At 49.3% G+C, this 25901-nt stretch overlaps 1 protein-coding gene and 1 pseudogene across 1 annotated transcript in view; both read right to left on the reverse strand.

The window, feature by feature from the left end:
* Nucleotides 1-461: 461 nt before the first annotated feature.
* MDGA2 (MAM domain containing glycosylphosphatidylinositol anchor 2) overlaps nt 462-25901 on the reverse strand; it is a 385901-nt gene continuing 360461 nt past the window's right edge. The window contains 6 exon segments of the mRNA XM_066630339.1: nt 462-2011; nt 3966-4071; nt 9528-9658; nt 15665-15823; nt 18469-18624; nt 21051-21071. Coding sequence (XP_066486436.1) covers nt 1923-2011; nt 3966-4071; nt 9528-9658; nt 15665-15823; nt 18469-18624; nt 21051-21071 — 662 coding nt within the window. The 3' untranslated portion in view covers nt 462-1922.
* On the reverse strand, nt 17868-17982 carry LOC136637615 (5S ribosomal RNA; annotated as a pseudogene).

The raw sequence follows: 25901 nt of genomic DNA on the forward strand, positions 1-25901 counted from the left end.
CTTAGACAAAAGTCTTCTTTTAATGAAGTTAAAAGCTGAGATAATTTAAGGAAAAAGGTCTTCAAATTGTCATTACCAACTCGTAGAAGGAAAAAATTTACAGTGTATTGGAAAACTGGCTGATTATAGGTATGGGATGGAGCCAGGTAGCTGAAAATAATTTTTACAGGTTTTATTTTTTTGTAAAAGTGGTTTGTTTGTTTTCTTTAAAATTTTGCTAAAATAATAAAATAATATTTCACAATTTGCACAGAGTCTGCTGAAAGGGCAGAGGCCTTCTCTTCTCCGTGTTTGGAAATGAAACCGGGTCGGCTGGCCTGTCTGTTGCCGGAAAGAGTTCGTTTCCTTCCTTCCTACGCACTGTGACCTCCTCTGCTTCCTCAGGTTAGGACCAATCACATTTTGCGCAGAGGTTAGAGTAAGAAAAATCAGGTTTGTGGCTGTGTGTGTATATATGTGTGTGTGTGTGTGTGTGTGTGGAGGGGGTGAACTTCACCATCACAATCTTTGCTCAATACTACCCTATCAGCCCTTCTGGCACCAGCCGACCCCACTCGGTGACCTGAAAAGAAAGGGCCGCTCCCATTCCCATGATTCAAGGGGCGCCGTTTCCTCGTGGACCATGCGCTGAAAGGCCATGGCTGGCAGGAAGGTGGAACAGCCAAGATCTCCATCCGTGAAGGGGCTTCAGGCTGCACTGCAAGTCCGTCCGTTCGTCCATCCGGAAGTGGCTTGTGTATGATTGAGATTTGTCTCCTGGCCTGCAGTTCTGCTCTGGAGTTTGCTTTAGAAAAAGAGTTTGTGCAAACCTCCCTTGAGCCTGCAAGCTTCTTTCTGCTGGGACTCCTGTGATTTTTCCCCTCCCCATTTCTCAGGCTTGTTATCGTTGAAGGCACTTGGTTTCCATGGCATTTTAGAAAAAAGATGGTAGTTTGGTTTCGTCACTTGGTTAGGAGAGATGTTCTAGTCAGGAGTGGGGCATATGGGAGGCGGAGTGGGGTGGAAGGCAGGGTCTTGGAGGGAGTTGGGGGACAGGGAGGGGGTTTTGTGGTGTTCAAGTGGCCGCAAGCAAACTCTGGACAAGTCAGTGTCACCACACATACATCCTGGAGTTAAGAAATGCATGCAAAACGGAGACCGCATACGGTTAAGTCGAGCAGTGCCATGAGGAACTGAAACAGAATGTCTTCAAGAGCTCAGGTGTCGCGACCCACTTCCATCCATCTGTCCGTCCAAAGGCGGCAGCAGCAAGAGGCAGGAACCAGGGCCTACGACGGGTCTGGAAGTCAACTTGGAAACCTGGTGTGGACGGGGAAAAAGAAATGCCAAACTCCGACTCCTCTTGTACCCTGTATTACAGTGAGGTGTAGGGTTCTTCCTTTCCTCCTCCTCCTCCTCTCTCTCCTTTTATTAAATCTCTCTTTTGGCAGGCCATTAGGTTTCCATGGCAACAAGCAAACGATTCACGTGAAACAAAACAAGCCATGACTTTGTGCTTTGACAAGGAATTCTATCGCTCCTTTGACAGAGTCCTTCCAGGAGACGCGGGGTGTGTTTCTCCTCTCTCTCTCTCTCTCTCTTGTTCATCGCTAATTAACCACAAGAGCACCTGAAGGTCTGTCTCCTTGGCTTCCCTTTGTGGTCCGCAGAGCGTCCGTCGTGCGCCCGCAGTCCCTTATTGGTTCATTCCATTGCATGTGTGTGTTTAATAAACTCCCAATGCTTCCTTCTTTATATATATATAATTTTTTTTTAAGTTTGAATTTTTTAAAAATTGTTTTTGTATTTGAGTCAGTCAGTGGAGGAATCTTTGGTAGTTTTCGTTTCTTTTTTTGTTTTTGAAATGTTCGTTGTACAAAGACTCTTTTCTTCATGCCAGTGCGTGGTGCTGCGTCTGTGTTGGGGCCTCTGCCAGAATAAGGTCACCTCTGATGACTTAAGACAGACAGGAGAAGGAAAACGGGGAAAATCCGTATATGCATCAGCGTCCTGACAGCGCCCGAAGGTATATCTAAACAGGAGGGGAAAGAGTTAAAACCTCCAAATCAGACAGAACATAAGAACATAAGAACAGCCCCACTGGATCAGGCCATAGGCCCATCTAGTCCAGCTTCCTGTATCTCACAGCGGCCCACCAAATGCCCCAGGGAGCACACCAGATAACAAGAGACCCGCAAGGCTTCCTGGGAATTGTAGTTAAGAACATAAGAACAGCCCCACTGGAGCAGGCCATAGGCCCATCTAGTCCAGCTTCCTGTATCTCACAGCGGCCCACCAAATGCCCCAGGGAGCACACCAGATAACAAGAGACCTGCATCCTGGTGCCCTCCCTTGCATCTGGCATTCTGCCGTAGCCAATTTCTAAAATCAGGAGATTGCGCATACACATCATGGCTTGTACCCCATAATGGATTTTTCCTCCAGAAACTTGTCCAATCCCCTTTGAAAGGCGTCCAGGCTAGACGCCAGCACCACATCCTGTGGCAAGGAGTTCCACAGACCGACCACACGCTGAGTAAAGAAATATTTTCTTTTGTCTGTCCTAACCCGCCCAACACTCAATTTTAGTGGATGTCCCCTGGTTCTGGTATTATGTGAGAGTGTAAAGAGCATCTCCCTATCCACTCTGTCCATCCCCTGCATAATTCTGTATGTCTCAATCATGTCCCCCCTCAGGCGTCTCTTTTCTAGGCTGAAGAGGCCCAAACGCCGTAGCCTTTCCTCATAAGGAAGGTGCCCCAGCCCCGTAATCATCTTAGTCGCTCTCTTTTGAACCTTTTCCATTTCCACTATGTCTTTTTTGAGATGCAGCGACCAGAACTGGACACAATACTCCAGGTGTGGCCTTACCATCGATTTGTACAACGGTATTATAATACTAGCCGTTTTGTTCTCAATACCCTTCCTAATGATCCCAAGCATAGAATTGGCCTTCTTCACTGCTGCCGCACATTGGGTCGACACTTTCATCGACCTGTCCACCACCACCCCAAGATCTCTCTCCTGATCTGTCACAGACAGCTCAGAACCCAGGTCTGTCAGAACAGACAGGCCCACCAGAGGCTCAGGGCGCAACTCAATGACAGACCCTGTGGCTAAGACTTCCTTACTCAGCCTCTGCAGCTGGGGCTGCACACTGTCAGCAACCCCAGTTTATTCTCAGTACAACTCTGCAAAGTAGGCTTGACTAAGAGTACGCGACTGGCCCAATGTGACTAGCCAAATGAATGCCACGGCTGAGTGAGAAGAGATTTGAAGCTAGGCATCCCTGTACCCAGTGCGACACTCTCAGCCAAGGGTTCCCAAAGTGGGTATTGTGGTGCCCGGCAGCAAGACCACAACGCAATGCAGAAGACCACGGAGCAGAGACTTGGCTCCGCAGGTGAGCTCCATGCACAAGGTCCTCACTGCTGGAAGGCCCCACCTGCCTGCCCTGAGCTTTTCCCCACCATTTGCAGAGTCACTCCGTGGTCTCCAACATGGAAGTAACTGGTGACGATATCACTGCGTCACACATCATTGCCACTCACTCCTGGGTTCTGAGCACTGTACCTGCCGCAAGGAGGGAGGTACGTTTGAGAAGTGCAGCTCTAACCCCTGTGCCGGTGGTTTCAAACTAGGGGATCGTGACACCCCAGCCTGAGGGCCCTGGCCTCTGATTACTTAAGGGGAAGGAGAATGGAGTAAAGCGATTGCCTGGATCATTCCACTTCTGAGGGGTGCAGGGGCTTTCCTGAAGCTCCAATAAAAGCTATTTACTCTGCGATTGCCTTAATGCAGTCTGGCCTCTCTCTGCTAGTGACCTACCACAGCCCACTGCACAGGCTGACCTGGACCGTGATTTCCTGAGCTCGGTTCAGAAGACATCTGTGCTCAGCTTGGATCAGGCTGAAATGCTTAAGCTTGGACCCAGCCTGAGATCCAGGTCTCAAATGCTGTCACTGCTTGAGAGGGGAGTCACTTACGGTTGTTGACATAATCAGATTTTGTGCATTCCCCTTCCACAATTGCTATGTCGTCAATGGCAATGTCTCCTTCAATGCCCCGGCCTCGGATTCCTTCGAAAACAACCTGTGATGAAAGAGAAGAAGGTAGGCCTGAAAAAAATGTCAGTCAATGGTACAGCCATCAGTGCAAGAGTAATCATGTGCCAGGCAGAAACAAGATGGTGCCAGACTATTGCTTGGCTGCCATTATGTTACATTAAAAATGCAGTCACTATTGCTTATGGGTTCAGCATGTGCCAACATGCTGGGCGGGAAGTGGTGACTCACCCTTACTCCTCATTCACAGTGCTGACAGCTTGCCAATTTCTCACAGTGCCCAGCGATTGCCGATCTCTGCATCTTTCCTATTGACTAGCTGGGTATTGCAGAGCTTGCTGAAAAGACCAGGCTGGTGTGTGCCCTCCTCCATTCTGTGTTCTTGGCTTAGCCGTCACCCCATATCAACTACAAATGTTTGGAAATATGTTGCTTTCTTTGGGACACTGATCTGTAGTGGCAAATATTTGACTTTCCCTGTGGGAGATTTTTACCAACAGAGGCCGGCCCAGTATTGGCAATGGCAAGGCAGCAGGGGAGGGAATGAGAGAAGGAGACTCAGGGACTTGAGAGGAGTGGAGCTTCTGTTGCTCAGAGGAAGAAGGAGCAGAGGGGATGGTGGGCTTCCCCACAGAAACAAAGGAACATCCGGTGCACCTTCATGCATTTTGCAGATGAAGAAGGATGGCTTTTCAGTTCGGCAGGTGTTTCCAAGTCCTGGTGCACAGTAGGGATGTGGCGTGGGTGGGGAGGCAGGTGAGGCAGTGCCTCCCCACCAGAGACTTCCGAAAAACGCCACCACCGCATGAGGCACCCAAAACTCACGTTTGGAGAGCCTCACCTGCCTCCCCACACATCCCTGGTGCACAGCCCAACTTCCTTTCCGAAAGGTGTTTGCCCTGCAAGGCAGCCACATCCGCATCCCGCAGAGATGGGTATTGTGCTGCGGAAATGACATCTCTACTCGTTCTTTCCTCCAACAATGACGGGATTCCAGCACGGTTGACTTAATTCAGTTACTGGAACGTTCCGGCCATCCAGTCTGACAGAACACGCATTCTCCACCAAATTTCAAAAGTCTTTTTGTGGAACTGGAGGGAATCAGGCAGTGCCCGAATGTCATTTGCGCTGCTCTCGAAACATGTTCTGCTAATGGAGATGAGATGTTTTGCACCTTAATTCAGTAACATCCTGAGGAAGGTTCAGTGCAACAGAAAAGGGAATGATTGGGCCTTAACAGACAACTTAATGTATGCCCAGAGACTATTGGACAATATTTTATCTCATTGGAGCAACCCACCTGCCTTGAGGTGGAGTGCTATTTTCCAGCCTCTAATCTGGAGCTGCATTCTGGCCACTGCTGGCAAGTCCAGAAGGATGTTTGATCTTCTGATACTTAGGAGTCAATGAGAAGAGCAATCAAGCTATGCTTTTACAGCAAAAAGACAAGATCTCTCCAAACTGGATCCAAAGAAGAATCTCTCCACACTGGCAGAACGGGCAGCAAAATGGCAGATGCGCTTCAATGCCAGTAAGTGTAAAGTCATGCACATTGGGGCAAAAAATCAAAACTTCACATATAGGCTGATGGGTACTGAGCTGTCTGTGACAGATCAGGAGAGAGATCTTGGGGTGGTGGTGGACAAGTCGATCAAAGTGTCGACTCAATGTGCAGCGGCAGTAAAGAAGGCCAATTCTATGCTTGGGATCATTAGAAAAGGTATTGAGAACAAAACAGCTAGTATTATAATGCCGTTGTACAAATCTATGGTAAGGCCACACCTGGAGTATTGTGTCTAGTTCTGGTTCATCTCAAAAAAGACATAGTGGAAATGGAAAAGGTTCAAAAGAGAGCGACTAAGATGATTACGGGGCTGGGGCACCTTCCTTATGAGGAAAGGCTATGGCGTTTGGGCCTCTTCAGCCTAGAAAAGAGACGCCTGAGGGGGGACATACAAAATTATGCAGGGAATGGACAGAGTGGATAGAGAGATGCTCTTTACACTCTCACATAATACCAGAACCAGGGGACATCCACTAAAATTGAGTGTTGGGAGGGTTAGGACAGACAAAAGAAAATATTTCTTTACTCAGCGTATGGTTGGTCTGTGGAACTCCTTGCCACAGGATGTGGTGATGGCATCTGGCCTGGATGCCTTTAAAAGGGGATTGGACAAGTTTCTGGAGGAAAAATCCATTACGGGGTACAAGCCATGATGTGTATGCGGAATCTCCTGATTTTAGAAATGGGTTATGTCAGAATGCCAGATGCAGGGGAGGGCACCAGGATGAGGTCTCTTGTTATCTGGTGCGCTCCCTGAAGCATTTGGTGGGCCGCTGTGACATACAGGAAGCTGGACTAGATGGGCCTATGGCCTGATCCAGTGGGGCTGTTCTTATGTTCTTAACTACAATTCCCAGGAGGCCTTGCAGGTCTTGTTATCTGGTGTGCTCCCTGGGGCATTTGGTGGGCCGCTGTGACATACAGGAAGCTGGACTAGATGGGCCTATGGCCTGATCCAGTGGGGCTGTTCTTATGTTCTTAACTACAATTCCCAGGAGGCCTTGCAGGTCTCTTGTTACCTTGGGTGCTCCCTGGGGCATTTGGTGGGCCGCTGTGAGATACAGGAAGCTGGACTAGATGGGCCTATGGCCTGATCCAGTGGGGCTGCTCTTATGTTCTTAACTACAATTCCCAGGAAGCCTTGCAGGTCTCTTGTTATCTGGTGTGCTCCCTGGGGCATTTGGTGGGCCGCTGTGAGATACAGGAAGCTGGACTAGATGGGCCTGTGGCCTGATCCAGTGGGGCTGTTCTTATGTTCTTAAGATACACTGTACTTCCGGGTGATCTAGGATGGAACCTTGCTACTGCCTCTAGGCAACCGCCTGATCAGAAAAGGAGCCTTCTTGGGGGAAATGGAAGACATGAAACAAGGACCAGGCTTCTTGAAGTGTCCCTAAAGACAGCCCTACTCTAGCAGTGTTGCTCTTAAGTAGGGATATTTAAAACATCTCCCTTTATTTCCAGATTACCTGCTCATCTCTATCTTAAGCTTTGTCTTGAGCGAAATGAGTACTGTGTTGCTCAGAGTGTTCTGGGCTCGTGCTACTGGAGCACCAGCTGCTCCCCCCCCATGGCCAGAAGTGGCGGGAAATAACCCCATGAGTGTCCTGGGACTGAGCGGGCTCAGGCCTCAGAATCCACACCCAGGACAGAGGAGGACAGGCCCATGCCACATTGGCCCTTGCAAATGGCAGGCAGGAGGAGGCCTCTGGATGGGGCAAGTCTTGCAGAACTGCTAGCAGCTGGCTATACCACTGCTATGACACACCACATCTTCTTCGCCTTCAACCAGGAGATGTCTTCTGCTCTTGCCTGGGCACATAGCAGGACCTCCAACATGCGGCACTTGGGGTTCCAGTTTCCTCCTCCTCCTCCCAGCCCAGTTAACATCTGCTTCGTTCCATAGACTTCTGGATTGGCTTTTAGCCCCATTTCTGCCATTATCATTGCTAATTGGCCTTGCTGCTGTTCTTATATACTGTGAGCCCCAAGAACATTTCACTGCAATATAGGATGATAATGTTCTGACAAACAAATGAACAGAGGACACGTCAAAAGGACAGTCAAGAAGCCATGGCTCTAGGCCACTTCCTCTCTCTGGTCTCAACCATGGAAGGGGCCAAAGGGAACATCTTGGCTCCCTGCACTCATTTGCACAGCTCGGCCTCCAGAAGTTGCCGTAGCAAGTGACTTTCTCCATTCGTTCTGCCTCAGCAAGATCAATATAAGCAAAGGTCAGCAGCTGCAAAGTGATTTGCCTTAATGAACTGAAATGCCAGGGCCACGTGTGCTGCTTGCTAAGGAAGAGGAGGAAGACATCTCAAGTCCAAGTCCATCTCAGATGTCTGCCCCAAGAGAAGCTGGTTTCTGTGCCCTCCACGGATGATGTGTTCAGGCCAAACAGGAGTTTCTTCGTGCAACATGTCATTCATTGATGGCATTTGCAGTGATGGGATGCAGTGATGGCTGCAAGTTGGACACCCTTAAAGGGGGATTAGGCCAAGTCCTGGTGGGTGCAGGTGAGTTCATGGAGATTAAGGAGATTGATGCATCTGTTTGATGCAGAGATGACATAAACTGGCAGGTAGGAATGGATCGATGGTGGAACTGAAACGTGTGTGTGTGTGTGTGTGTGTGTGTGTGTGTGTGTGTGTGTGTGTGAGTGAGTGTGAGAGAGAATTCCACAGCCACACACTTTACAAAACCTCAGACTGAGGGAAGTGAGATTAACAATGGCAGCTAGGAAGGTAAGCCTGGAAATTGGACAAGTCAAGCAGCCAGAGGCCTTCTCCAGTCACACAGTTTCACCATCCTTGGACTGGTGGAGGAAAGACTGGCAGTGACAGCCAGGAAAGTAAGTCTGGAACTGGGACATCTTAAAAATTCCTAGGGTAGTCAGGAATGCATCTATCTCAGCAGGATGCAGTGCTGTCCACAAAGCAGATTACAAGTTCCGGGAGGTCTTTTCATCCACACAGAAATGACCAGTTCCCTGATGCTCTGAAACTGTGGAATAATCATGGTAGGAGATGCTCTCGCCAGTATTTATCCCTGTTCTTTCGGGCCATTGTGCACCAGAGACTGCTGTAAAGCATTCATAATCCCCTCTTCAGATGAAAAATCCTTGGTGGATGATATGTGGCCCAAGAAGGCATAAAATAAATCCAGAATGCACTTCAGTGTATGAATTAACCTATAAAAAGCTCTAATTTCTGTGTCAGAACAATCACATTTATTGCAGACAGAGATTCACTCTCCTTAAAATTAACTAGGAGGTTTACGTCCCTTCCCGTTTAGGCTCTTAAATGCAAAATAAAGTTTGGTTGAAGGAGGAGCAGCTAAAAAAAGTAATTTAAAGTCCCAGCTGTGCTGACATTTATCTTGCTTTATTTGCTCGGTGTTTTCATGGCCCTAAATTTGTTTTATGCTTAAGGAAAAGAAAAACATACACACATAAACATGCACAGAGGAAGGCGGCACCCGAAAAAAATGGACGAACTCAGCATCGCAGGCACAGGGGGAAATCCTGCTTCTGTTTCACTCATAAGGAAAGGTGAAGAGCCCTTGCTGCATTTTCCAGGTAGCACTGAATTATGCAAAAGCAAAACACATCACAGGTGCATCCAGATTTTTTTACTGGGGCGGAAGTATCTTAGAAATGGCAAGTTCCTTGGGGTATTCTTGAGATAAGATGGACAAGGCTGACATGCACCATCCTGAACACAAAACAGTCATCTTTCCATTTAGAATCATTTTTGTCAGGGGTTATTGTGATTGTAGAGCTTCAGTGTAAGTCTCCTGTGCGGAGAACGTTACAGCCATGTTTGCAAAGAAACAGGGAGTAGGCTGTTAACGACCAGCAGGAGCAAAGCTGCTTTCTGTCTGCACCCCCTCTAGAGAAGAAACCCACCTGTCCTTACCTGAAATGAGGTGTTTGGGTGTATATTGACCCGGGCCTGGAACCAGTGCTGTCCTTTGTTGCCACTTGAAGACCAGAACGGACTTTCGGTGGCAGCCTGACTTTTCAAGCGCAGGTAAACATTCAACGTTCCTTGAAAGCAAACAGAAGAAAACAGTGTGACCAGCTTCCTACACAGCTGGAGCGCAGATGCCCTCAGCAGAACCTGAAGGCAAATGCAGAAGTGGCGCCAGGTAAGAGGCAGCAGCTTCTCAGGCATGTTGCTGCCCCCCCCCACCTGCCCTCCCCCTGACTGGGCTCCTGCAGCCACTTGAGCAGGCAGCCCTTGGACCCTGGGAAGTCCCTGCTTCCTTCTCCTTGACCTCTTGGAATTTAAGGATTAAAAATCATTTCTTTGCTACTAGACTTAGATGCTGTGATGGTGTTTTCACTCCCTGTCCCCTTGAAGCAGTTGGGCAGCCAGTAGTGCCATGATCAGCATATGTGTACCATCGCTTGGGTGAGGTGTCTTTGGTGTTGTGTATCCTACACCCACTGCCCCCCCAACTTGTCACCTAGCCAGCCACAGCCCCATCCTTCTCTCACTTGTGACAGGCAGGTGGAGTGGAGTGGGGTGACTTACCACCACCACCAGCAGCAGCACTGCAGGAGGACACCTGTCTGCAGGAGTTTCACCTCCTCCCCACCTCCCTCCACTACCGCTTCCTCCACCCAGGTCTGTGCTTCTCCAAAGCCTCCTCCAGGACACTCTCTGCCCAGCTGGTCTGAAAACGTTGCAGGAGACAAGGTAAGGAGGTGCCTTAAGTGTGGCAGGGCTGGGGTCCTGTGTGTGCATGAGTGCTGGGATGGGCATGGAATGGGGGTGATGGTGGCTGGAGCCATGCCAGTTTTGGTAGGGCCTATGGGCAACAGCCAGAAGAGCTGCCCATCCAGTTCAGTGCTGCCTCCTCTAACTAACAGGGGACTTGCTGGGTTTTAGGCAAGGGCTTCTCTCTTTCAGCTCTGCTGCCTCAGGAGATGCCTCCAGGGATTGAGCCTGAGGCCGTCCACGTGCCAGGTGTGCCCCTGAGTGTGCCACTCTGCCCCTGAGCTACAGGCCCACATGCCAGTGCTTCGGTTTGATACGTCACCCATCTGCCTGTGACAGGACCCAGAAAGGTGGTGCAAAACTGGTCTTGGTTTTACTCATAGAGAGAGGGTCTCAAGGCAGACACTTCTCAAGGTGAGGATCTCTGCTCTCCTTCCAACTGGCTGTTCCCTGGCAGCCCCCTCCCCCCAAGTGCACCTATTTCCAGGCTATTAAACAACAGGCTGGACCGAAATCCCGCTATCAGCAGCCACATGAGGAGGCCTGGCTACCAGGCAGCCTCTCCCCCTCTCTCTTTCACTCTTGCCTGGGATTATGCCTCAGAGCCAGGCTCCATGCAAAGGGATTTGCAAGACCATTAAATCAGGAGGAGTCAAGCACGGAGCTCCTTGAGCTAAATTGGCATGTATCACACAAAAGGTTCCTGCTGAGTTTGGGAAAAGGGCTGTGGTCTGAGCCTGTCTCTCAAGCGCTCCGTCTGCCCGTTCTGGCGTTTTAAGTCCTCTTTAAGCTCTTTGCGGAGATCAAATGAAGCTGGCCGCAACATCCATATGCATGCAAACCCTGTTCCTTATTAGGAGTGGAAATGAAAGGAGTTTCTGAGCAGACGCCTGTTCTTTGGATAAGCCGTTTCAAAGCTTTGCCAGGGTCAGAGTGAACCTTCTCTCCAAAGTCACAAAGTCAGCTGGGACGAAGTTTCAAGCCTTGCCCAGAGCTCCCTGATAGGTTTGTCTGAGCGGGGAACATGCAGCTGGCATTTTGTGCTTGTGGATTTAGCCCCACGAGTTCTTCACCGTTGCTCTATTTATTCGTCTTTCTCAGCGGCTTCAGGCCGATTCCTTAAGCACTGAGTTCTCTTACAGGAACCTCCCCCAAACCTGAGACTTTGTTCTTTCTGAGATGGGTGGGTAACAAGGGAGGGTACTCAGAACAGGGTCTTTTTGATCACTACTTCACAGGGTTGTTGTGAGGACAAAAGGAGGGAAGGAAGCACGTACACCACCTTCAGCTCCTTGGAGGAAGGGCGGCATAAAAACATTCAATAAATAAAGACAATAGACCCAAAGCATCAACACGCAGACAAGAAAGAACAAAGTTAGCCTTTTCCCCAACACACCCCATTCTGTCTGTCTGTTGGGAGAATTTTTGTGGTCAGCACTTATCATAATCAGTGGTGACTGGCATGAAAGAGAGACTATCCTGATGCAAATTCAGATCAAGCAGGGTCACATTTGCATGGCCTGACTCTGGAAAACACATTTAGGGCCCAGTCCTAACCAACTTTCCAGCACTGACCTAGCCACAGTGCAGCCCCAAGTTAAGATAACAAACATGCCCTTCCCTTGAGGAGGCCCCCTTGACTGCCTCCCAATGCAGGAAGCAGTGCACACCACACTGGCACAGCTAGGTCAGTGCTGGAAATTTGGTTAGGATTGAGCTCTTAGAGCACAATCTTATACATGGCTACTCAGAAGAAAGTCCCACTGTGTCCAATAGGTCTTACTCCCAGGAAAGTGGGGATAGGATTGCAGCCTTAGGACGCAATCCTAACTTGCGCTGGAACAGGCACTGTATTCTGTGCAGGATTGCGGCCAGAAGCGGCTTAGCCAGAGGCAAGGGGAAACTTTTCCCCTTACCCCTGGGTAAGGGCTGCTGGTGCCTAGGGGTCTCCTCGGACTTGCGCCACTTCCTGAGGTGGCACAAGTCCGAGGAGAGTGAAGCGGCTTGAAGCCGCTCCGTTCTCCCCGGGAACAGGGGTTGGGATCCAGCATAACTGCCGGATCCCAGCTCCGCCTTCCGCTCCCTGCCCGCCCCTGGGGCTGCCCATCGCCCTCCCTTCCCCTCCGCCCACCCAGGGACGCCTCCCTCCCTCCTCCTCCCTGCCCCCCCATGCCTCATCCGAGCCGACGCAAGGAGCTGGGGGGGAAGCTGGTGCAGAGGCTTCCGTCAGCCTCCGCAGGCCGGCGCTTCTCGGAGCGCCTACCTAGCTTCCTCCCGAGGAGGCACAAATGTGCTTTACGTGCTTTACAGTTTGCTCCCTGCTGCGCCCATACATCTTCACGTGAAAAACTTGCAGACCTCACTCCCCTTCCTCTGCATAGGGGTCTTATTTTTTGCCCCTTCTCTATTGCTTTGATGTTCCTGGGCAATCTGATTTTCCCTGAATCTTCCCTTCTAAAAACTAGGTTCCCGTTTCTGCCTTGCTGCCCTTTACCAACTTGTCCCTCTGGGATATAAATTAATAAGCCCTTCCTCTGACATATATAGTTTCAATTAATACAAGATAAATGCATATTTATGTTATGTTCCATATTTATCCTTGCTTCATCTGGATGCTCAGGCCAGTTTAACAATGCTCAAAGAAAAAACAAATTATGCTCACTAAAATAAGATCTAGCCAAGACCAGGCATTCTAATGAACTCCTCAGCAATATTGCCTTAATGTTAACTTAACTCTGGTCACTGTTTCACGCACTCAGGGCCCAATCTTGTGGGCATCTTGCACTGATAGAATCAGCTGAAGGCCCCTCCTGTGGCACTGCAGACACAGAGTCAGCAAGCACAATACTGCAGCCAGCATGAATGGATGCCCATCCTCACAAAACGTGAAATGACAAGAGGAAGATTTTTAAAGAAGCGGCTGTTGAAGTATTCATAAGAACATAAGAAACGCCCCACTGGATCAGGCCACAGGCCCATCTAGTCCAGCTTCCTGTATCTCACAGCGGCCCACCAAATGCCCCAGGGAGCACACCAGATAACAAGAGACCTCATCCTGGTGCCCTCCCTTGCATCCGGCATTCTGACATAGCCCATTTCTAAATTCAGGAGGTTGCGCATACACATAATGGCTTGTAACCCGTAATGGATTTTTCCTCCAGAAACTTGTCCGATCCCCTTTTAAAGGTGTCCAGGCCAGTTGCCATCCCCACATCCTGTGGCAAAGAGTTCCACAGACCAACCACACGCTGAGTAAAGAAATATTTTCTTTTGTCTGTTCTAACTCTCCCAACACTCAATTTTAGTGGATGTCCCCTGGTTTATTCAACCCTCCCCGATGCTGCGAGGCTAAAACTATTTTTGAGTTGTCACTGTAAAAACTGTATTGTAGATGTGGCGAACTTCTGTTTTTAAATTCTTAAAGCATGGAGTATGGTCTATGGGCTATTAAACCAATTAAACATGAACTTTGGCAGCAGGGGTGGGCAGTGGGCAGGAAGGGGGAGTAATGGGGCATTTTGGGGGAGGAACTCGGGGCTGTATTGGGAGAGAGGGAGTGAATCCAGCCTCTCAGAAACTCTCTGATGCAGGTATCTCTTGCACCAAGGAGTTCCGTAACTTGGGTGCTGCCACCAAGAAGGCTTGTCCTTCATGCCAAAGTCTCTGCAAAAAGAGTGCAGGAGTTGCAGGGCTGGGAAAGACCCATTGCCTTGGTCCCAGCACATGTCTGATCTAGGAAGCTAAGCAGGGTCAGGCCTGGTTAGTATCTGGATGGGAGACCGCATCAGAATACCAGGTGCTGTAGGCTTATACCATAGTCTTTCCAGACTGAAGGTTGCCAGCCGAGAGAATGGGGAGTAGGAGTAGTGGGACAGAGACTGCATGGATCCAGCCTGGCCTCGGGAAGCTTTATCTGCTTGTATGCAGTGACATGTCAACCAGAGTCAGCACCACTTTGGCTGCTACCAACTTGTGAGATCCTGCCAGGCAACGGTGTAAGGACATCACTCAGCAGTGTGGCTGAGAACTCAGAAGAGCAGGAAGACCTGGAAGTGTTCTATGCAGCGAGGGATAAAGCTTTGCTTGAAGGATTACCTTTAGGTGTTTTTAAAAAATAAAAGCACCACCTCCCCTAACAGCAAAGTGGGGACAGCTTGTGCAAAACAGGGATGTGAGGTGGGTGGTAAGGTAGGTGAGACAGAGCCTTCCACCAGAGTCCTTTGAAAAACCATGTGAGATGCCCAAGCACTCACAACCCAGGCGCTCTGAGCCTGTGAAGGTGCAGAGGCTCTGTGGCCTGTGTAGGTGCTCCATTTTGCTAAGCTTCAGCAGCCTCCAACAGTAGGTGTCATGCCAAGACTCTTTTTTGTGGCAGCATGGCTGTTAGGAGCCACTGAAGGGACTGGCCTGGCCTGGCCAAGAGAAAGGTGCCAGCCGCAGTAGCGAGAGCACATGTTTGCCTGCAGAAGGGCTCAGGCTCCCTGCCCAGCACTCCCACTGTCAGGCTGCCTCTGCCCGAGACCCTGGTGAGCTGTTTTCAATTCAGACATGCAGAAAAAAATGGCGAGTTGGTCAGCTAATTCCCAAAATGTTGTAAGCACATGAGAGGCAGGGGCGGGCAGCTCTTTACCCTTCTGACTGCATGGCTCTGGTTTCTGGTGAAGAGCTGGAATGAATCCTTCCTTGCTGAGGTGCTATAGAACATCCAAGAATATTCAAACTTCTCAGCAGTTTACATAAAAGTTTGGCAGGGCTGGGAGAACACAGGCCTTCCTCAGACACAGGGCTAGGCCACACACCTCCTTTCCATCAATCTCTGTGTCAGAATTGGCAGTCAGGGGCCAGATGCTGCAAAGGACAAGACCCGGGCAAAATGGTCCAAGCTGCTTCCATTCACTCCTCTGTACCAGGCGCTGGAGTTGTGGAATTGAGGGACAAAATAAATGAGATTTTAAATACTCTCTCTCTCTCTCTCTCTCTCTCTCTCTCTCTCTCTCTCTCTCTCTCTCTGTGTGTTTTGGTACACAGCAGCTGTCAGGGCCCCAATCTGGATCAGAACCATGGGCAGTGGTGGTCATTGTCTCTCTTCTTTCATGCTACAAGTGCAGCATGGATTCTGCCCGCTCTTCCAAGCTTGCTATAAAAACGTTAAACATGGAACGCCAATGTGTTATAACCAGACGTAGCTTAGCACTGAGCAAAGGTCAAAACCAGGAGGAGGCAGGCTGAGAGGCAGTTTCCCTGCTCCGGAACATTCAACCTCAATTAGAATTTAGTGTGACTTCTTTCATCACAGTGTGTAAATGACGCCAGGGATGGAATCTACTCACCTATGTGCTGTCCGTACATATTGTAGTAGAAACTGAAGCAGTACACAGCATTGGTGGCCCCGTATGGGTTTTTGGGGGGGATGCTAAACACTGGGCTGATGAGCCTGGCCCGGTCTCCCTCTTTCCTGGGACTGGATGCCTCAATGTACATGAAGAAGCCTGGAAGGAGGAGGAAAAGCACACCAAGCTGAGCAGGTGAGATGCTGCACTGGCAAGGCTTTCTTTCACGCTGGGGCCACAGGCCGAGGAACCACTGAGTTCTAGCATGCGGGTGGCTGATGTTCCACCGGGCTGTTTCTGCTGGGGCTGGGAGGGCTCTGTGGGCCAGGGATAGCAGTCCTGGAGAGGTCCAGCCCCTCCCTCGGGCTGTCTGGTTCCTGATTCGAGCTGCAGTCCCTGACACTGCTGTCTTTCCAGCCGGGTCCAGAACACGTCTCCAGCAGAGAAAATGCTCAAGGTGCACGGTCCTTCAACTTGGCCTGCACCCCCCTCCTCCCCACGGAAGCATTGCAAAGGCAACGGGACCTGGGCTGCATGACAACTTTCCTACGCCCAGGCACTAGTGCAGCTAGAGTGGCAAAGCACTAGGTTTTGCAGGGAGACTTCCTGCAGCGTGCAAGCAGCCCCTTCCTCTCCCCTTTGGAGCCATTCCAGAAGGGGGGAGGAAAATGGTGGTGAATTTCTGGCTCCAAAGAGGAGGGGGTAGTGGCCGCTTATACGCCGCAGGGAGTTTCCCTGCAAAACCTAGTGCTTTGCACCCCCTCTAGCTACACTGCTGGCCCAGGTACTTTTGCCTTTGTGGCCCCTTCCACCAGAATAACTTCAACAGTAAAAATTATTTTTTTTATATCTTTAAATATTCAACAGTATTTTTCTGCTATAGGTAAAGTTTAATAGACATGAGAAAAAAATTAAAATATTTTCTTTGATCCTGTAGGTTCATTTTTTCTCTTCTAATTTTAAATAAATTGAAGCATTTTCATGGGCTCCTAAATGTATTGTGGGCCCTTGGCACTGTGTCTGCTGTGCCTGGTACATAAGTTGGCCCTGAACTGGATGCCTTTCCCGTAAGCCCAGTACGACACATGACTAGACCACCTCCTTTCCACAAGGATCTCTCAATCAGAATTTTCTCAGGAGGTCAAATCAAGGGTGAGATGCTGCAAAGGACAAGACCAGTAGCCAAATGTTCTAGGTTGCCCCCCAGTCGTCCCCATCCAGCCTGAAACTGGGGTAGAAAGGATCCCAACAAATATGCACCCTTCCCAGTGTTATGTGCCCTGGGAACATAAGAAGAGCCCTGCTGGATCAGGCCATAGGCCCATCTAGTCCAGCTTCCTGTATCTCACAGAGGCCCACCAAATGCCCCAGGGAGCACACCAGATAACAAGAGACCTCATCCTGGTGCCCTCCCTTGCATCTGGCCTTCTGATATAGCCCATTTCTAAAATCAGGAGGTTGCACATACACATCATGGCTTGTAATCCATCCTGAGATCTTCTCATAAGAACATAAGAAGAGCCCCCCTGGATCAGGCCAAAGGCCCATCTAGTCCAACTTCCTGTATCTCACAGTGGCCCACCAAATGCCCCAGGGAGCACACCAGATAACAAGAGACCTGCATCCTGGTGCCCTCCCTGGCATCTGGCGTTCTGACATCGCGCATTTCTAAAATCAGGAAGTTGCACATACACATCATGGCTTGTAACCCATCCTGAGATCTTCTCATAAGAACGTAAGAAGAGCCCTGCTGGATCAGGCCATAGGCCCATCTAGTCCAGCTTCCTGTATCTCACAGCGGCCCACCAAATGCCCCAGGGAACACACAAGACAACAGGCACAACCTGTGGAAAGAAGCTTATGTTGGTATCCTTCAGCATTACTTTTTTTTTTTACAGTGAAATCATACCATTTCACTATAAAAGAAAGAAGATACAATAATAATTAAAAAGAAATTAACCCCTCCCCCAGCCCCAAGAAAACAGAAGATGAGTAATTAAGGGGCAAATAAGAGAAAATTCATCATTCATCTCTGAGCCCTGATAAAACGCAAGTGAATAAAAGATGGTAGGTCCAGCAAATAGAGTTTTGTGAAGCAACTCTTGTTATTTTCCCCCTCAATATCAGTAGCACAGCCAGAGGGAGCGTAATCCAGTAAGTACTAGTTGGTTGGCAACCTTCAGTCTCGAAAGACTATGGTATAAGCCTACAGCACCCGGTATTCCCAGGCGGTCTCCCATCCAAGTACTAACCAGGCCTGACCCTGCTTAGCTTCCGAGATCAGACGAGATCGGGCATGGAAAGACTATGGTATAAGCCTACAGTACTGCAGGCACCATGATGCACTGTGTAAGCAGCCCCTCCCACTTGCCATCAAAGCCACTCTAGGCAGCAATGGCAACGCACAGGTGCTCATTCTAAAGCCTGCGCATGGCCGTCATTGATTAGAATGGCGCCAATGGGGAGTGGGAGCGGCTGCTTACGTGACACGTTGCAGCATCTGCAGTACTCGCCATGCCACCCCCTTGCGACGCTACCGCTCAGTATTGAATAAGAAATTATTTTAAAGTGTCAGTGGAAAGGTTTTAAAAGAGAAGAGTCGAGTCTTATAACTTCCTTTCAGCTCTGCAATTTCCTTGGCTTCGTATATCAGCAATTAACCTCACTGAAGATGCTTGTCTCTCCCCACCTATCTAGACTGAGGATTTCAGCAGAACAGTCCTCACTGCCTGGCCCACATCCCTGGAAGCAATGCGCCCCCAGCCATTCCGCGCAAACCCCTGTGGTGAGCGGTCGACACTCACCTTCCTTGGAGCCAGACCAATCCGTGCTGGGACCCGTGTTGGGGGTGTACTTGGTGTCGCGGTTGATAATGTTTTGTCTCGTCCAGTCAAAGTTGTCCTTTTCATCTTGCGTGAATAAACAAATGTTTCCGTCTTCAAAGCTGCAGTGGAATTCTCCTGCCAACAGATGGAAATCACATAAGTAATTATCTCCATGTAATGTGGAATATATTTTAGCTTGTCTTCTCCCCCAGGTGAATCCAGGCAACCTTTTCCTCCCCCAGCCTCCCCTTCCCAGGATCACTAAATCTGCAGTGAGCCTCTGGTAGGGTCTCATTTTGTTATGTATATTGAATGTGCCTGCATGAATCTTCCATTCGGTTACACTTAGCTGCTTTTTTATTGCGTATGTTAGTTATACATCCTGTGTCTTATTCAGAAGAACGTCAAGTGTTTCAGACAGATACTTCAAGAATCTCAGGTACCGCTGGCTGCAGCCCATCTTGGCTCTCTGACGAGCGAAACTGCGATGTGCTCTTCACCTTTCGGTTCTGGTTAATGCTGCTTTATGGCTTGATGCTTTTCCCATTTCTAATCTGCTATTATGATTTTGCTACTTTAGTGAGCACGTTCTTTAAATTGTTTACATGCCTTTATGCCTAGCGACCTGAAGTTGAAAACTGTGTTTCCAATTTCCTAAATGAATGAATGAATGATGCCTGCAGCTTGGCCCTCAGAGCAATAGACAGAAGAGAACTGTGTTGCTGTTACGCATTTCTTGTGACCTTCGTTGACTCCTTAAAAGTGGGTGACAGAAATGACCTGGTGTCAGCTTGGGAGGGTGAATCTCTGCAGCTTCCTTCTGTCCAGCTAAGTCCTGGTCCCTCCAGCCAGCACTGCCTACTCTGAGGGCTCCAGCAGACAGAGGGTCTTCCTAGCCCTATGATGTGATATCCCTTCAACTGGAACGCCAGGAATGGAACCCTTGAACATCTGCATGCAAAGGAGGCTGCTCCCATAGAGCTACGGCCCCTCCTGCAAGGCAAGAAACCAGTGGCACAGCTCAGGGTAGTGCACTGCCCTGGGTACCATCCCTTGATGAAGTGCCCTTCTAAGAACTCCAGGAGACCTTCTGAGGCCTGGCAACGGGAGGGCTGCATGCAGCTTCCCTGCGCCTCAGACCACCTCCAGTAGTGTAGCTGGAGGGGGTGCAAAACACTCGGTTTTTCAGGGCGCTTCACCTCGATGTGCAAGTGGCCCTCCCCCCTCCCCTTTGGAGCCATTCCGGGCACTAAAGCAAAATGGAAGCATCACCATCCAGTATGGAATGGCTTCAAAGGGGAGAGAGAGGGGCTGCTTGCATATCAAGGTGAGGCACCCTAAAAAAATGAGTGTTTTGCACTCCCTCCAACTAGGCGCCCAAAGAAAGACAGCCAGCCAGGCTGCGCGCCCTTTCTTTAACAACAGCCTGTCTTTAAAAGTGATTTGTCTACTTAGGAGAGATTAGAAAGAGTAACCACCACATGTAGCGGGTCCCAGTCACAACAAACAGGGAGACGAATGCAGGAAGAGGAAGCAATGGAGGAGGAGGAACAAACTTGCTGGGTGGGCAGGGCAGGGCAGGGAGGGGTCATTTGGAACTGAGTTTTTTGACTGCCAACCAACCCAGCAAACGCCACAGGCACAGTGGTCTGGGGCTGTGTTCAGAAGCTGGCAGCCCAATCTTACCCAGGTCCCCAGGTGGTGATGCAGTGGTGCCAGTGCGGCTTCTGCTGCATCCTGCAGGGGAGTTTTGGCTGCCAGAGGTCTCCTCAGGGTAAGCCCCAGCAGCCACTATGGTTCAATTCAGAACTGCATCAGCTCAATTGCTGCTGCAAGCAGAGGCGTCGCTAGAGGGGGGGCGGTGCAATCAGAGAGCCTCCCTGCAGCGTGTGAGCGGCTCTCCCCCTCCCGTCGGGAGCAATTCACCTCCGTTTCCCCCACCTCTGCCCACGTGGCTCCAAAGGGGAGGGGAGGAGCTGGGTGAGGCTAAACGGAGGCGAATGGCTCCCAACGGGAGGGGGAGGAGCTGCTTGCATGCTGCAGGGAGGCTCTCTGCAAAACTTAGTGCACCGCCCCCCTCTAGCTACGCCTCTGGCTGCAAGTCCACATGGATCCGTGGGTTCAGGCCCAGAAAGGAGGTCAGGATTGGGAGTGTGCTGCCTTCCCAGGGTTGATCCAACCTCTCCCCCCCCCCATCTGCACTTTGCAAGCTGCAAGCCATGATGGGGTTGGGGTGGGCGGCTGCGCTGACTTCATTGAGTGCCACGCCAGTTAGCCAAGGTCCATTTCCTGGGAAGACTCACTCCTTAGTTCCCCTCCCTGGACAGAAGGAAGTTCAAGTGCCTGAGGCTGCATTTCTTTGTATTCCTTCTGACTGGCCCTTGCTTCTTTCCTCTTCTCCTTTCTCTCTCCCCCCCCCCCCCCCGTTGCTTCCTCCGCTGTCAAAATGCAGATTGCCTTCTCCTGTTGCACACATCTCAAATGTCAGGCACATGGCTGAGGCCACGAATTCATACATTTCTTTTTAATTAACATAGAAACAAAATGATTCAAATACTTACGTAGGTGAGGGTTCATTGGGGCTGGAAGAGAAAGAGAGACAGGATGTTACAATGAATAGGATTTTCTGCGCTGATGGAAGCGGAGAGATACCCTCCTCCACCTCCGTTTGGTGCAACTTATATACTCCGCTTCTCTTTTCCAAATATAAATGCAAGGTGATGAACCACTTGAGAATGTAAATGGCGCTACAATCGCACTTGGGTTAAAACGGCTCCCTTGGTCGGCTGGTCAGCAGAAAGGAGGCTGCTGGAGGGAGCCTGATGTCCTCTCCTCCCTCCACACCCTATCAAGTTCCAATTGCCACAATGGCCCTTGTGCTGGAATTTTCCCCACAACGTTAACTGGCTGACATTGTGCTGCTGCCTTCTCCCAGCTGCTGAGGCTCAAATGACTTGCCTCAGGGGAGAGTGAGAGGGGAGCCCTTATGAGACCCCCCTCCATTGTCCTTCTTGGTCTCCAAGAAGCAAAGTGCCACTCCCCTCTGCCTGCTCCTTGGGAGATGTGCTGCCAATTTGCCAAGGCTGGATTCCATCCATTTCTAGGTTTTTTCCCCTCCCTCACATGCCAGACTCCACATGTCAACTCAAAGCCCACTCTTAACTTCCTGGTTTGGTCCTGGGAATTTTCCCTTTGATTTCCTGCTTAATTTCATAGTTTTAGAAGAAAATAACATTTGGAGATACTGTTTTCTGCACCACTGTGATACGGTCAAAGGAGGATGTGACCGTGGAGGCCTGGAATGCCCTCAGCACAGCGGTGCCCCTCATTCCTTGCGATGGAACTGAAGGTGGCGGCAGCCACAGTAATTCTCCTTACCAGGGCCTTTGGCACAGCCAGGCTGGGATAAGCATAAATGGCCCCACTGCCAGGGCCAGTGTCCGCTTAGCCCCAGGACTTCAGTTACTGGGAAGTCCTGGGGCCAAGCGCTATGCTTCCCCCCTCCCCACAGCACTCTTCTTGAACTCCCTGATGGTACATTGGCTGTTTCTGCTGCCACCAGTCCTGAGAGTTGAAGGGCTGGTTCAGCCAGGAGGGTCCCATGATGGGTTTGGATGTTCTTGGACTTGCCAACACTTGATGCCACCCAGTGTAGCTGAATGAGGTTTAGAACCCAGGTTCTCTCATGCTAAGTCACTGTTCAACTCCACTGCTAATAATTGTGGCAGGTAGCATTTGTCTAGTGCTTTCTGGGAGTGCAAAATCCTCCATGTATGTTCTCACTTTTTGATGTCACCCTTAAAACAATTCTTTAAGGTAAGAAATGAACAGAAGATGAAATGTTCACTGGCCCAGCATGACTTTGAAGGGAGGAGGCTGTGCTGCCTTACAGACCATCCAAAACCTATTTCTGACCTCTTCGTTGAAAACCATAATTAAAAATGGGATGTGAATACGAGATTCACCCCACAGGGATTTGCTTGGCTTATACACATTATGGATCTAAGCCTGTTGCCACTTGCAAACCCTGCAGTTTGGTTCAAATTGGACACACCTAAAGCTATTTTGAAAGAACTCTTTGATTCAGCCACACGGCTACTGCTACACTCCTTTATCTCAGGAGAACAAACAGCGATTTGCTCCCTGTGTAATTTTCTGCAGGAAAACGTAGTCAATTATTCAGGATCAGCCTCCCTGTGTTTGCTAACACAATTATTTCTCATTTGCTGTGGAACGTTCATTTTTGGCATTCGCCTGACTCCAAATGAACCCAAATTGCTGGGAACTGTACTGAGCGACACGTCCTTTGTCGCCAAACTTTTAGGGAAACGATCATTAATGGCCAAGCTCGATTGCTGCACTATTCTTGCTGTTCACAAAAGCAGTGGCCGCTGCCAAAAAGGTGGGCGGAGAACCAGCGGAGAACCAGCTCCCGCAGAGTGTCAGGGGCAGGGAAACAAATTGCACCGGGGTTTTGTTATTTATGCAGTACAAAGAGGGGCAGCCGAAGAAAAACCTGCAAAGCAGAAATGACGGAGCTCCTGGCGATCTTTTTGTGATCATTTCTGCAGCTTCAAGTGGCATCTGGGTGGAACCGCCAGAGAGGAAGCCATACTGGCCGTGAAGAGAAAATGATGACAGATTGAAGGAATAAAGCCTCAAGGCTAAGGGGAATCTTGATGGCTCACAGCTCTCGCTGATGTAGTTGGGGCATGCCAGCACAGCTGATTCAAGCATTTCTGGGGACAAAAGCATCTGTACTCAGTTCACCTCTCCTCCCTTGCATTTACTCTCTTTGCTATGCATTCCCAGTAACACTGGAGAGAGGCAGGGAAGAGTTCCAGCAAATACCCTGGCAGGAACCCTGCAACTCTAGATACTGCAGCAAGTCTGCACGGCCCTTGGTGGGTGTGGCTGAAAGGAATGGCCATTTGGCCTCCCTCTCAGGCCTCGGAAACCTGAGGGGTCTGCAGCAGAGTGGACTGGATTATCTGCATGCAGGGGCTCCCAGATTCAAACCCTGGCAGGTGGGGCTGGGAAAGACCCTCCACTGCCTGAAGCCCTGGAGAAGCACAAACTTGCTGCTGCCAGTTTGTGTAGAGAGAACCGAGCAAGATGGATCATATATTGTATCTTAGCACACAGCTGTTTCCCGCAGCCATCTAACTGTCCATCGGCACTCAGAGGGAGAGGTGAGGCTACTAGCCTCTTCAGGTAGCCTGGCTGAACTATCCGCCCTTCCCAAAACAGGTGGCCGTCCCACCTGCACATTATCTAAAGGTCTGAAAGTTTCAGTAGATGAACACACTATTTTTCTCTTCTTTCTCCATTCTTTTTCTTCTTCTATAATTGGAAGCACCCAAGCTGGCTTACAAGGGTGAAAAATGGAACTAGTAATAAAACAATAATCAATCTGAAAAAAATTACAGAACTAGCACAGATTTTTTAAAAACCATCAGCAGGAAGACAACAAGCACCCCATCTATCAAATAGAATAGCTGAATCCTATGGTTTTCTCCTCCACAGCATGAATAAACCAAACAGTGGCATAGCTAGAGGGGGTGCAAAGCACTAAGTTTTGCAGGGAACCTCACCACGGTGTACAAGTGGCCCCTCTCCCTTCCCTTCAGAGTCATTCTGGGTGGGAAGAGCAAAATGGAGGCGAATGGCTGGCTCTGAAGGGGGGGCTGCTTGCACGCCACAGTGAAACTCCCTGCAAAACGTAGTGCTCTGCATCCCCTCTAGCTATGCCACTGGTGCTGCGGAGGTGGTGGTGAGGGCAATCAGGAGGCTTTGGAAAGGTAATGGAAAACATTATCCCTTACTCCTCGGTAAGCCCCTTGAACATCTGCCCCTTTGCTAAATGAGGCCGAGCATTCAATTTACTGCCTTCAGCCATTTGCTGATAATAATGCTGATAATTTCTGGCATTTGAAGACTTAGGCTGTGGCTGACAAAGGTGTATTTTATTAATAAAATTAATTACTTTTAAAGGTGCCATAGGAATCGGACTTTCAGTGACTTTTAGCTACGGGTTACTGATCTGTAAGTGGCCTTGTCCTCCTCTCCTAAGGCTGCTAAGGTTTGTAGAAGACTTCTGTAGAGGACATTTTCTGAAATGTTTAAAAGTCAACTGGTGTGTTGGATGCTATGGGAGGAATGTGGAGAGCCAAAGCCCATATTTCGCTCCTCACACTCATGGATGGGGAGGGAGTGCCTTGTGCAGACAAATCAGGAGAGAGAAAAGGGGGAGCGAACCCTCAAATGGGTACAGAGAAAAGGAGTGCATTTTATTTAGCTCAAAGTGGGATAAAAGCAGCCCATATAAAAACCATATCTTGGAAACAACTGAGATGATTTTACATATGGGAATCTTTTGAGAGCGAGTGTTACATTCTTCACTTCTTTCTTTTTATGACAGTTTATTTAGTGAATAAACTTTCTGAGGTGTGCTTGAAAGGAATGCTATTCTGAGCTTTGCCGTTTCGATGAATGAACATTTTGTGCTTCATTATGGCCATGCCTGTAGGCTTTTAGATGGTGAGAGTGATGTGACAGATGACATTTAACATATTCATGCCTCGGATGATCATGAAAGGGTTTGGGCTAAGATCTTTTCTGATAAGTCATTTTTGGTAATATGTGGGATTGGAGAGTTTTCATAAATAGCTATGAGAAAAGTCAATTTCATATTAGATATTGATTGAATATCGTTTCATTTCTGGTACCCTTGAGGAAGGCAAAGCTGAAACACTTTGGGTCACATAAAATTCCTTCTTAATAATAATAATAATAATAATAATAATAAACAACTTTATTTATATCCCGCCCTTCTCCCTAAAGGGGACCCAGGGCGGCTTACAATATTCTATTATTTATTCTATTATTCTATTAAATATTCTATTTATACTCCCTAAAAGGGACCCAGGGCGGCTTACAATATTAATATTGTAAGCTATTATTCTTACAATAGCTACTGATCATGATGGCACTATGGAACTTCCTAGAGGCCTAGAACCGGTAGCGTAGCCAGAGGGGGGCAGCACAGTAAATATTGCAGGTGCCGCAACATGCTGTGTAAGTGGCCCCTCCCACTCACCATCAGAGCCATTAGGGGTCCAATGGCTCTGATGGCAAATAGGAGGGGCTGCTTACACAGCACATTGTGGAACCTGCAATACTTACCATGCCACCCTACTCTGGCTACGCTACTGCCTAGAACCTTCCTTCATGCTTGCAGGAGCCCAAGAAGCATCTGAATGGCCACAGTGACAAACAGGAGGCTGGACTTTGGGTCTCATCCAACAGGGTTCTTGTGCTGTTGTTCTACTGAAGGAAACTGAAGAAGTCAAACCTTCCACTACCACCCCACCAGTCCTACTTGTTGAATGGGACAACCTATCAGCACTTGG

Source organism: Tiliqua scincoides, chromosome 1, assembly GCF_035046505.1.
Source record: "Tiliqua scincoides isolate rTilSci1 chromosome 1, rTilSci1.hap2, whole genome shotgun sequence".
Taxonomy (NCBI): Eukaryota; Metazoa; Chordata; class Lepidosauria; order Squamata; family Scincidae; genus Tiliqua; species Tiliqua scincoides.